Source organism: Platichthys flesus, chromosome 1 (assembly GCF_949316205.1).
Source record: "Platichthys flesus chromosome 1, fPlaFle2.1, whole genome shotgun sequence".
Classification (NCBI taxonomy): Eukaryota; Metazoa; Chordata; class Actinopteri; order Pleuronectiformes; family Pleuronectidae; genus Platichthys; species Platichthys flesus.
Genome location: NC_084945.1, coordinates 3,723,629 through 3,736,893, shown reverse-complemented (window position 1 = coordinate 3,736,893; position 13,265 = coordinate 3,723,629). Strand labels below are relative to the sequence as shown.

At 41.1% G+C, this 13,265-nt stretch overlaps 2 protein-coding genes across 2 annotated transcripts; both read left to right on the top strand.

Annotated features, from left to right (window-relative positions):
* Positions 1-4,822: 4,822 nt before the first annotated feature.
* Positions 4,823-6,975, top strand: LOC133958201 (guanylyl cyclase-activating protein 2-like). Its single transcript, XM_062393021.1, has 4 exons — positions 4,823-5,081; positions 5,183-5,332; positions 6,278-6,386; positions 6,515-6,975. The coding sequence occupies exons 1-4, from the start codon at positions 4,884-4,886 to the stop codon at positions 6,640-6,642; spliced, it is 585 nt and encodes a 194-aa protein (XP_062249005.1). The 5' UTR covers positions 4,823-4,883; the 3' UTR covers positions 6,643-6,975.
* A 1,427-nt stretch (positions 6,976-8,402) lies between these two features.
* LOC133957223 (guanylyl cyclase-activating protein 2-like) lies at positions 8,403-9,396 on the top strand. The gene is made up of 4 exons (XM_062392699.1): positions 8,403-8,618; positions 8,728-8,877; positions 9,032-9,143; positions 9,254-9,396. Exons 1-4 carry the CDS (start codon positions 8,418-8,420, stop codon positions 9,394-9,396), a joined length of 606 nt encoding a protein of 201 aa, XP_062248683.1. The 5' UTR covers positions 8,403-8,417.
* The last annotated feature ends 3,869 nt before the right edge of the window (positions 9,397-13,265 follow it).

Here is a 13,265-nt window from a genome sequence, read left to right as displayed (position 1 = left end):
TGTACAGAGAGAGAAATTAGAAATCAATGCATCCTTATATCATCCGTGCTTTTCTTCTCTTTCATCACGGGCAGTGGCGCCCGTTGACCTCCGCAGACTGTTCATCAGGAGCTGCCAGAGGAAGGAGAGTCCAGAGAAACACGGCAGCGACCTTGGGTTCTCACTTATTTATTTATTTATTTATTTTATGTTTCTTTTTATTTTTTCGTATTAAATGATTGATGAAAATGGCCATTAAGTGAAAAAATCATTAATCATCGACCATTATCTCTATTGAATCCAAACCATAAAAAATAATAAACAGTCTCTCATCCTCCAGGTCTGGAACCTCGGAGATTTAAACTCTTCGTGAGGTCAGGACGTCGGATTCAAGGACGATTCACAGTAAACGGGATTACAGCTCTGTTCTGTGGCACAGAAGAGGATGTGATCTGTTTCTCTCTGTAGGACAATGGAAACTCTGACAACAATGACGAAGCAGATGCTCGGGGGGGTGCGAACAACACAATGACACAATCAAAGATCTAATCCGTCGTGGTTCCACTAAATTCTCGTGAATGACATTTGTGACTCGGCACATTCAGCCGACACAAAGCGAGATGAGCGTTGGTTCAAACTGGTGTTTCTGTTCGGTTCTGCCCCCGTAAAGGACTCAGTAGGTCACGTTTAGAACTTTTTGACTATTTATTCGTTGTCTATTTGTAAGTACTTCAAGTTTGACTCTGACTTTACTGACTCTACCTTGTGTGTCTCTTTGTTTTTTCATTTGTAGTTGTGGTTTGCCCTTTTTACCGAACTTTGGTGAGATCTAGCCAGAACCGGTCCAGAGTTACGAACAGTGTGAGCACATAAATCCTGAGCTTCAGCAGGAAATCAACTCTTCCAGCGCAATGACGACTGCTACTTGGTTTGTCTGTTTGTCTCTCATGTCCTACCTCATGTTTGTTTACCTCAATGCTTGAGTTTGGACTTTCTGCTTCTACCTCCTGCAGAACCACGAGAGCAGGTTTATTCTCACTCAATCACCTCTATGGAAACTTCCTGCCTTTTTGTCCAGTGTCCAGAAATCCTTTAACACGTTTTAACACGTTTCTGGCCACTGGACAACCAGGTCGGTAGCTCTGAAGCTCTGACCATTGAGCTGTGAGACTTAATGGACACGTTGGAGCGATGCAAGGCTGCTGATTGTCCCGGGTGAGGACCTCCACGCCTTCAGATGTTTCTCCTCAGGGCTTCAGGACACTTTCAGTCTCCCTCTGTAATGGGCCAATTAAGGGGAAACAGCCATTTTGCACAGTAATTGGCTTTTTTTTGCATCTCCATGTTTTTTCCACGAGCCATTTGCTCTTCACCTGCTGACTTTGTTCCACTCTGAGCTTCTGCATTAAGTGCATTTCTCTAACAGCTTTGTGCAGGTTTAACTTTTAGCTCTCCTCATATCATTATTGTCTATTTGTGAATAATGTAAAATGTCAAAGTAGTTACTTATGGATGAAAATACCTTTTAAATTCAGATTACAGCGTGTTTCTCATTTTCTGGACAAAAGCTGCAAAGGAACCGGTTGCGAGGTTGTTGAATATGATATAACTCGCAAAGTATATGGACAAGGTGCATCTTTAATGGGTGTTTAGAGATTTCAGAAATGAAGGATTTCATGGTCTCTTAGGGTCGTGCGCCTCTGAACAAGGTGCTTGTGTTCTGTGAATGATGTCTCGCACACTGGAGAATAGGAGCCCTGGAAAATATGAAAAAGCCTCTTGAAATCTGTAAATATACCTCAAACAAAACATCGGTGACCCCAAACCCCCAAACACCCCGCTTGGAAAAGTAAAATAAACAAATGGTGTTCATGCTTCTTCGAGGTGGAAACCTGACTTCAAAAAGAGACGGGGATCGAATGCACTGGATCAGAGAGAACAACAGGTGGGAAGATATGAATTTAACAACTGTTCAACTTGACTTATATTAATTTGTAGTTGTTCATGTATGATATGGAAAAATGTCACTTTGGATGTATTTCCTTATAATTTTGTCTTTCATATATAGATGTTAATGAATCTCATATAAGTGTAAATCAGTGTTGTTGGAAGTTCAGAATTTGTTAATTTAGTTGGTTTTACTTTCTTTACATTGACGACTGCAGCTCAACGCAAAACTTTTACTTTGACAGCGATCAATATGAATTTCACTGAACAAGTTGACTCAGAGTTGAGCTGAGTTCTATCTTACGTCTTCATTCTCACCTCATGCACGTCTGAATGTGAAAAACAAAGAAACTGAGCAACACCCCCCTAAAGTGACTTGTTTCTGTTTACAACGGGAACAGATGCAGATGATTTATACGTCACGCTCGGAGCCGTAGTGAATATTCTCCTCATAACTAACCGCTGTGTCGGTCTGTCTCCTCAGATCCACAGAGACGACCTCATCACTGCCCATCTTCTGTCTGAAATACACAGATCATAACAAAACCCCTCAGACAACTTCACGATACCAATACACCCCACAAATCAAATGATGCAGGGTATTGTGTGTGTGTGTGTGTGTGTGTGTGTGTGTGTGTGTGTGTGTGTGTGTGTGTGTGATGCTCGGGTCATGATTTATAGAAAGCATGATTGTTGGTCTCTATAGGTGAAATAAGACACATTGAAAGCTTGTGTGTATATAAAAAATTACAGCACAAATATTCATGATGTGAAGCTGAAGGGGGAAAGAGCTTCCCTCTCCTCGCACACAGGCTAATGGATGGAGGAAGCAGCACAGAGCTCTATAGAATTTGAGTCATAGATGAAAAAGGTTTGATGAACACTGAGGCCGACGCGATCTCCTGGCGCCCCCTGGTGGAGCAGGTGGGACTCAGATCGGTGGAGTTCAGCTAATGTACAGGATCATGTGATTAAATGATCCTGTTCAAGATGTTTGATTAATATATCACGTGACAACAAAGGAGAAGAACTCGTTGTTCTTCTTTCTGCCATTTTGAATTCTATGTAGAATAAATACTCAGGATATTGACGGCAGATTCAAAAGAGCTTTATAAATGCATTTCAAATTAAATAAAGTATTATATTATCAAATTCCCCACATTCTTAATTTGGTGCGTCCTGTGATGTGTGTATCTTTATGTAATGCACAGTAACATGTGATGTATTTAAACAGTTTTCCAGTTCATGTAATGATGTAAATCAAACAGTAACGTTGCTGTGCAACTTACGAGCCCCAAAAAAGAACCAGCACCACCATCTAGTGGACATAAGGTAATATTCACATATGACCTGGTTGACCAAGATTTGTGAAATACATGAATTAATGATCAGAAACTACAACATCGAAAAGGATTTGCTATTAATCTGAAATTACAGAAAATCCTTGATAAAGACAAAACTAAATCTAATTACTGTAATTCACTTAATGAATTAGATGTGTTGTCCTTTGGGAAATTGCATGTGACTGCTAGATTAACCGTGCACTGTTTATAATTCAGTGTTTGTTGACAGATGCATCGAGCTGAGGAGTTGAGAGGTCCGACCCCTGAGAGGAGAATCCTTCCGTCAGGTTCTAATCCTGTTAGCCTTGTTTTCTCCCTGCTGGGTTAAACATAGTTATGAACTAATCCTGAAGCCAAACACAGGTGTAATTTCATTTAACAAGTCTAATCTCACTTTCTAAATCAATATTAAGAATACATTCTTGTTTCTTTTCTGTTCTCTGTTATACAATAAGATGAAACAGAGATCTTCTGTAAAGATGTTGTGTTGTTAAAGTAGTTAATCAGGATTTGTGACGTGTTGTGTCCTTGATTTGAGGGAATTGACCTGGAATGACTTCAGATTCAAACTTTTTATCTCAATTCATTTCTACAGTCTATGCCAATCATGTAAGGTGAATAAGTAAATACAAAAATACAGACAAGTATAACTGTGAATTCCCTGAAAGTTCATTTTCGGGGTTGACTTATTATTCCCTCGGCCTAGAGGACTAGAGGAAAGTGGTGACACCGAATAGCAGCAGAGTTACTGGATGCTAAACGTTGACTAAAGTTTGGATAATTAATTAATAGGAAACAGAAACCATCAGCAAGTTGTTGGACCCAGACACCTCGGGGGATCCACTCACTCTACTACCACGGAGGGATTTGTGCCTGTATCAGCAGAGCTTCTCCAATCTGATTAAAAGAGATTGATACACCAACTCTAAGTAAGCGTGACTCAGAGCCTCTTAGCCTCTTAGCCTCTTAGCTCCTCGGTCCTGAAGAGGTGAACAACAGTGGGACCGTTCAGGGACAGCAGAGCACTTTCATGTGTAAAGCTGAACCCTGTCAGGCTGATGCTTATTTATTGTCCCGGTTTAGCACGTTAGGAATGAATTAGTTCAAAACACAGTGCAGCTTGAGGCTAATGGGAATATTTCATAACCATTATAGGAGGAAAAATTCTTGGACGGCGTAAATTGCTTCAAACGTCAGAATTAGTAACGAGCTGGTTAAGAAAGTTGAATATTTCGAAGTTGAAGAGTCAGACATTTGTATTTAAAGAAAACTAAAGTTTGGATATAATGAATTCCTTATTTACTGCTTTTTAATCACCTCTGAATTTATTTGTACATTCCACACTTGTGGACCTTTTGGCCACTCCCCTCTGTGTTTGGCCGAGACCCACATTTAGCTAAAGACCTTTCTAGCTCAGTGGAGGAAACCCCGCCGACTTAATACCAAAGTAATCCTGGAGCCACACTAATCACCTGACTCTGAAGTAAACTGGAGCTTTGGGATTCCACACCTGTTATAAAAACAAAGTCCTGACACTGAGATTCCCCTCCGAGTCCGGCCTGGGTCTGAACCCTCCGGCTGCAGGACTATGGTCGGTTGACCAGCCCGTCAGCCATGGGGCAGACGCTGCAAACAGAGCACAGCGAGCAGATTGACATCAAGGCACTGCAGGATATGTACAGAAAGTTTGTCATGGAGTGCCCGAGTGGACTTCTCTTTCTGCACGAGTTCAAGCGCTTCTTCGGCGTGGACCCGACGGGGGAGGCGTCCGACTATGCCGAAAACATGTTTCGGGCCTTTGACAAAAACGGGGTGAGACAGTGAAAGCTTTTCCATCCTGGCTCCCTGTGCGACCCCCCGTTACTCTGGACCGTGACCCAGCTGTTCTCATTTCATGTCATGTGTTCTTTCAGGACAACACCATCGATTTCCTGGAGTTCGTGGCAGCTCTCAATCTGGTTTTCCGAGGCGACCTGGAGCATAAACTGCGCTGGTCCTTCAAGGTGTACGACAAAGACGGCAACGGCTTCGTGGACAGGGACGAACTGCGGGCAATAATCGATGTAAGTCAGTCAAAGAGTCAAATAACAATTTATTTAAAAGATGCTGGCTTAGATATTCCCTTACAGTGAATTCCTGCTTTAGGAGAATGACAGCCCACTGTCACCCTCTGTGCCAAAACCACATCACAGAACTTTTTATGCTGAGGAAATGTGCTTTCATCCTTCGATACTTTATATATTTATTAAAATGTCATCCTTTAATAAGTCTATCATAATCTAGTTATATGCATATTAAACCTTTTCATTCCTACTTTACTTTTTCAAGTTTTTAAGCCAAAGAATATGAAGTCGGGAGAAAAAGAGGGGAAACTATTCTCTGTAGGAATAAAATATTCATGTAATGTAAAGTGTGTGTGTGTGTCTTTGTGAGTCATACGACAATTCATATGTATACAAAGCTTTAAGGGCGACTTCTTCATGCTGAATTGAAGCAAATTACCTGATGGAGTTGGTTTTCACTGGAGCTGCTCTCTCATCAGTGTTGTAGCTGGATGCAGATCTGACAGCAGACGTGAAAATGTGCTCAATTTCATGTTTGTTATCCCATCGGATTTCAAATCCTCACTTCACCATAATTCTCTTTCATTTAGATAAAACATAAGGGTAAAAAAACATGTGTATAAAATAAATGTAAAATAGATAAATACTGTATGCGTATTGAGAATGTGGAGTAGATTTTTATTTGAATTCGATCAGTATCAACAGTTAAATCAAAAAGTTGAATCAAACATCACAGCACAAAGAGGAGAGCTTCAAATAGTCAAATAGAATCAGGATTTACAGGACAGTGAGATCAACAGATATAAAAAGGGAATTGACTTTAATTAAACCATTAAAATGTTCAGTTTTCCAATCATATTGCTGCTTTAATCCAATCATCATCTCCCTGAGTGTGTCAGGAATCATCGAACAACAAGAAACACAACATGTCACCTTCTGTTTCAGAGCATCTACAGGATTAAGAAAGGCTCGAGGACGGACTCGAGCAGTTGTCAGCTTTCAGTGGACGAGGCTGTGGATCGTCTGCTGCAGGCGGTGGACAGCGACGGAGACGGTGAGACTCTCTGTCCCACTTCACATTTACACTGGGAACAAAAAGAGACAGATCACATATTTTACTGTATCAGCAGAGAACATCAATCGTGCTCCAAGCTCTTCCTCTTCCTGTTTTTTTTGGGACAGGTCACATTAACATGGAGGAGTTCATCCGAGGTGCACAGCAGGACCCCTGGGTGCTGAACATGCTGAAGCTGGACATGAACCCTGCTGGGTGGGTGATGGAGCAGAGGAGGCGGAGCGCACACTTCTGAAATGTCAACCTGGATCTGCCTTAATAAGAATAAGCCTTAAATTTGATCTACGAAATGTATTAAACTCACAACTTACGAGTGAAATCAGGATTCATCTTCGATACTATGAGTGAGAGATGTTTTATCAGAGCTGGCCAACGTTTGTAGCTGCACCTTAAACTCAGCCAAAGAGAAACACACCATCTACACATGAGTCTTTGACTTTTAAAGTTAAAACTATTTGTAATTTATTTTTCTTCCAGTATTTAAAAAAAAAAAAAGTTTGCAGCTTCTCCTCTTATCTTACAACATCTCCTTAATTGTCTAAAATCTAAATTGTCTGCTTTTCTAAGTTTGTTGGGTTTTTAATTTATTTTTTTTAGCTTTGAGAAAACTAAAACATTATCACTGTGAATATTCAGTTTTTACCTGATATGTTATTGATGTTTTAAATTAATGTCAAATAAGGTTCAATAAATAATAACATGAAAAGTTGTGGTTTTAGATGTGTATGAACATTTGTCCTTTTTGTTCAGGTCTTAAATCTAAGCTCAGCTCCGGTTTTGTTTCGTGTTCAGGCATTGAAATATGTGTAGGCATCTTTTACTCTGCATGACACATAACCTGTTGATGATAATCTATAGAAGTTTATACACATTCACATCATATTTGTATTATAATTAAGAGTTACCTTTTCTCTGTGAGGTATCCACAGGTCCCACGGTTGAGTTCTGGGCCAAATATAGAAGAAAGAAACTTCGTGGAGAGTTATGATAATTTAGAAGTTCTGACAACTACCTGGTTGCAGTGACCTGTGTCACCTGAGGGGGGCGTAACTTCAGCTGATAGCGAGTGGCAACCCCAAACACCGTCATAAGCCAAAGCTGCTCCAGCTCAGAGTCTGGTGGATGCAACGCCCAGTGAAAGTTAGAAGTCACCCATCAGCTCCCTCGTCAGATAGTTTGACGGCACATAGGTGAAGCATGTGATGAGTACACTGCAGGGAGTGAATAGAATATTACCAGGAGAAGCTTGATGAAGAGCACAGATTGAATGGTTTCATGAGAAAAATAAAGTTTAAGACATATTTGAAAAAGGTTTATAATGAACCATTTTGCATGGAAAGCTCAGTTTTGGTGATTGCAATACAACTGTTAAATTGTTAATGTCCCTGATGCATTTCCTATTGACCACAATCACTTCTGTCTTAAAGCATAATCCGTCTCCAGAAACCTCCTCCCTTCACCTTAAAGACTCTGCAGGGGATTCTTGGTATAGAGAGGGAGGCCCCTGCTCTGAAAGCGTTGGTTTACTTATTTTACTCCAGGGGAGTATAGTAGAAGTCGTAATCCAGGGCACTGAGTTCAAGATGGAATCAAACCCAGAGAATCCATTGAGTTGCACCGGAGAATTAGAGAAAAGGAAGCTTGTCAGAGCAGTAATCTGTCACCTTCACCAGCTGTAGTGAAATGGAGCTGTGACTCCAGTTGTATAAAGTGTATCAGTGACCCTGGGTCACCAAAGGTTCAAGATGGGATCAGGATTATTGTTTTAAACTCAGCTCGTTGTAGCCTCGGGCTGAAAATAAGCATCTTGGTGCGGGTCAGGGATCACATGAAACTGTTATTATGCTTAACACTGTTCTAGACCCCAGAGCTGACACCTTCCACAGCAGCCATGAAGCGGACGCCGAAGGACTCGCTGCAAGGAGCTTTCAGGATATTACTCTACTGAAGAATCTGCATTTGAATAAGAAACTCATAGTTTGGACTGCGGTGGTGGACTTTGGATGCAGCATGGGTCAGAACCAGCAGATACTAACGCAGGAACCAGAGCTGGAGCTAACCAGCATCCAGGACCTCTACAACACATATATCACAGAGTGTCCGAGTGGCTCATTGTACCTGCACGAGTTCAAGAGGATGTTTGGAGTAAAGAATGGGACGCCTGAATCCCAGTACATGGACAACATCTTCCGAGCATTCGACATGAATCACGTGAGTCACGAGGGAAATCTTCTTCAGAGGACAGCTCAAGCAAACAAATCTCTTCTGCGTATGTAACCGAGCAAATGTTCCTTGTTGTTGTTTCCCCCGTTATCTTTAGGACAACACGATGGATTTCATAGAGTACGTGGCCGCCCTTCATCTTGTTCTGCGCGGACGCCTTGAAGACAAGCTGCGCTGGTCCTTCAAGGCCTTCGACAGCGATGACAACGGTCGTCTGGACAGAGAAGAAATACACAAGATTGTGGAGGTAAGAGAGGTCGTCTTTTTAACTATTTATTAACTTGAACTTTGAGACCAGTACATGAAAAGTTGAGGGGGCAGCAGTTGATCCTCTTGGGACCACGACGTTAGAACTTGGGACTGAGATGACGGACTAACTCATTCCTGGATTTTTCTTTAAGATAATCTACAAGATAAAGGAAGGCACCGTGTCCAACAAAACGGAAAAAGAAAAGATCACTGTGGAGGAAGCGTGTGATCGAATCTTTCAAGAGGTCGATGTGGACCATGACGGTGAGTTCACTGCACACATAAAATCACCAACATCACCAAAACAGGCATAGCATAAAAAAACAAAAGGTTCCCAAACCAATTCATTGAAAGCTCCTCTGTTTGTGCTGCAGGTCAGATTACACTGGAGGAGTTTGTGGAGGGTTCTCAGAGAAGTCCGTGGCTGCAGAGCTTCCTACGTCTCGACGTCAATCCTTGTGGATGGGTCCAGAAGTACTTGTCTGACAGGAGACTCATGAGTGCCCTGGATTCCTGAAGGAGCTCAGGATATTCAGCCTGCACAATGGAAACGAACCTCATGGTGGAGTTTCTGGGAAAATCTAAAAATAAGACTCCTCTTGCCTTCAATGAAAAACCAGCATAATGACTACAGGCTCATTATTTTTAAAGTATTCACTCTTGGACCTGGACACACTGAACATTTTGACATTGCGGAAAAACAATCTTCTTCTTTTCAGAAATGTGTTTTCTGTGGCACAAGGATATAATTTAATCCGCGGCCTCGCATTACTTCATGAACTGTTTTATAAATATGTGATTAAATATGTGATCATTTGTTTTTGCCTGATTTTGTGCTTTTATATAGTAGCCGACCGTTTTCTAGATAGTAATATAATGGAGTAATGGCGTCCTGAGTCAGGTGACAACCCAATGAGACCATATTGGTTTGAAAACTGTAGTTTTGAAGCCTCAGGTTTCTTGGTTATGTGAAACCAGAAGTCACCATATTTGGAGGAGCCCCTACACCCATGACCTGCACCCATTGGATGGTTCTAGCTGTCAATCACATGCTAGTCCTTCCTACCACACTGCAAATGGTGCTTTATCGTCTCTTTAACTATTTATCAACTTGAAACTAGCGTTTGAGACCAGAAACTCTTTGGAAAATGTTTAATGACATGAATCAATTGAAAGACATTTTCTCATGGAGTCAGTAGAAAGTTATTTTTGCAAACAGTGGTGTCGCCCCCAGCTGGTCATTGTTGAAAATACAGGTTTCAGGCACTTCTGCATTGGCTTCACTTTCTATACCTGGAATCCACGTCCTCCTACTTCTCCTTAACACAGTTCATTTGTATTTGTATCATGTTGTGTGTTTCTGAGCCGCCTTTATTTTGGTGTTTCTTGTATATAAAATGTTTGAGAATTTGTCAAAGTTATTTTTCACTCTGTTATGAAAGACCTCACAGCAGAAACTTGTTGTCTAGCTTCTAGTATCTAGTCAAGTGTTATGAGATGTGTGTGGGAAGTATCTCACATGAGAGGCAGCACACGCCACAAAAAGAGCTGCACGTGGATTGAGAAGAGCCATGATGCTGATGCCCTGTTGGAAAGAGATGGAATAGACTCATGCCAGAGCAAATATCAATGTGTCTGATTCATTTATTAATTGATCCTTTTTTTTGATGAATTTCAAAGATCCAGAACATTTTGAATCAACGGCTAGTTTTGTAATTTGGTTGAAATAAACAGGATAATAAAATTAGTAGCACATTAGATTTGTATGAGCTCAGTGGTACCAGAAGCCACAGTGTGGAGGACTGCAGCAACATCTAGGGGTCATATTAAAAAACGCTCGGCCGATGAAATGGACAGAAGCATTTATTTCTTACAAGCAATAATTTTTTCACTCGAAAGAAAGAAAGAAAGAAAGAAAGAAAAGAGAAATCAAGGAACTGTTCTTATTCAAAAGTAGCGTACTGCCCTCTGCTGGTTTGTCCCTGACATGACTCCCTGATAGTCCCAGGTCTTGATAGATGCCATGTCAACACACTGTCCACAGTGGTTTGTGATTGTTCTTTTTTTAACAAGACAAATCAAACAGTGTTTTTATTCTAAACACAAAACATGTTCTCTCTGGATTAAACCACTAACAGATCAATCAACAGTGAAATCTACACCAGTTACAGTCAGACTATAGTTTTATAAATGTGTTAAACACAGTGGGTCACGCTCTCAGATCAGTCCAGTTTGATACCGACTGAAATCCACCTCTGTTTTCTGAGCCTCGGTTTTCCATCCAGTTGCAGAACCTCACTTCTCTGTGGGAGCTGCTGCGGCTGCGTTCACTGTCTCATCGTAAACTCCAGCTGCAGGAACACAAGCGATGTGCTGTTAGTGTGCGAGTCAGGAGAATTACCAACAAAACACTTTTCATGGACCAAGGTGCTTCACCTTGTAAACTATTGTCCTGTTCATCTGCAATATTTGCTTATCATAAACTAAACCAAATAGCGGTGTCCTATTTTTCTGTGATAGTGCGTTCTTTAAAATAATAATATCATCATTAGAATGTTTTTTTTTTAAGAATCTCGCAAACGAGAAAATATGCCTAAGACTAAGAGAATATGCCTTTTTTGGATGTCTTGGAGCTACTTGTTTATGCTACTTGTAATAACTAAACACTTTTGTGTGTAAATTATGGCAAACCCACTCCAGATGACTCCATTGCTCTCTAGCATTTCTCATTCTCTAACATACATATTGCATTGCATGTTCCATTGATTTCTCTATTTGGCAGTAATCGCATAAGCCAACTCTGACTTGAAATTTAACATCATGTGTTTTGAAAGTAATCTCTCAAAACTAACTTTTACTGACTGGCTTTGACTTGATCGTTTTTTTAATGTTTTTTTCTTTTGCCATTAAATGCTGTTGAATTGTTGTTGTTGTTGTTGTCATTGTTGTTGTTGTTGTTCTTCTTCGTTTGGTTTGTTGACTAGTGGCAACCAACATCAAGGTGCACCCCGTCATCCACTGGATCTGCATGATTTTTAGGTTACAGGCAACTATTTGGCTGTCTTTTTGATTTTTAATGCTGATATATAATTTAGCTTGTTGCCTCTGATATTTTGTTCAGAAACGTTTTAGGGGGGGGATGATTTCTGAGTGTTTATCATTTATCATCATTAATAAAACACTTCCCTTATCACCAGGCCAGTTGGTTTTACCCCCAGTTCAGCTGAGTTGTGACTTTCCCCACAGCCCTCGAAGGCAGCAGCAGCATCGCAGCAGCAGCAGCAGCAGCAGCAGCGGACCTGTCAGGTGTCTGAACCGGGGAAGCTGCGAACTGCACCGTGGAGCCAATGGAGGCTTGAAACGGAGGCGGCATGGCGGAGAGAGACAAGCGGAAAGCCAGCCCTCCGTCCGGCCGCGGCGTCCAGGTGATCTCCCCGGCCAGCTTCAGGTAAGAGGAGCTCCAGGGGGAGGGAGCCCCGGTGTGGAGGCGGGCCCTGCGGGGCTCGGGCTGCTGATGTCCGGCTGGGCACGCTGCGGGGAGCCGCTGCAGCTGCGGTTTTGGCTCCGCTCAGCTCCTGCGGGGGGAGGTGGTTGTTTTTGGGCGTGTCTGCTCCTCGGGGGGTGAGGGGATCCGCGTGCACGTCCAGAGCGTCCACTGGAATCATGCATTTTAAAATGTGACACGCACTTTTTTGGTGATCGTGCACCCGACCAGCAGAGCTTGCAGAGCGGCTGTGACACTTCCAGTTTGGCCTGAATATGTTCCATGACATTTGACATCATGTGGTATTTCCCTCCTGTGACCATCATGTTGTTGTGTTGTCAAGTAATATACAGTTTTTATATTGTTTTAATATCCACATTGATTTATGAACAGACATCATATTGTCGGTGAGTTAACATGAGAATTAACATCCTAAAAAGTTAAAAATGTCGTTATATAGAATCAGGATATATTATTATTCTATCATTCTATATTATTAATAATAATTTGTGGGAAAAAACATCAATACGACAATATATCATCGCCCTGAATCATAAGATACGAATATCGAATTACTTTAGTTTGCACTTTTACCAGTTTATTGTTATTTTACTTTAGGATGATGTCGTATGTGGACAATTACAAGTGTTTGTTAAAAAATAAGTAGTAAGATATGACAAAATTAACAAGTTATAGTGAATTAATACACAAATACGGAACTCTACCTCTTCAGGGGTATTTTTATTCTTCTCAAGTTACACAAACATTGTGATGCATAGTTGTATGATTGTATTGCAATATGTGGATTATCTCAGAATCGTGATATTGTGATATTATCGTAATCGCAGGCCTTGTATCTTATATCATAATATATTATATTATCTGCAATAAAGGTTATGTAT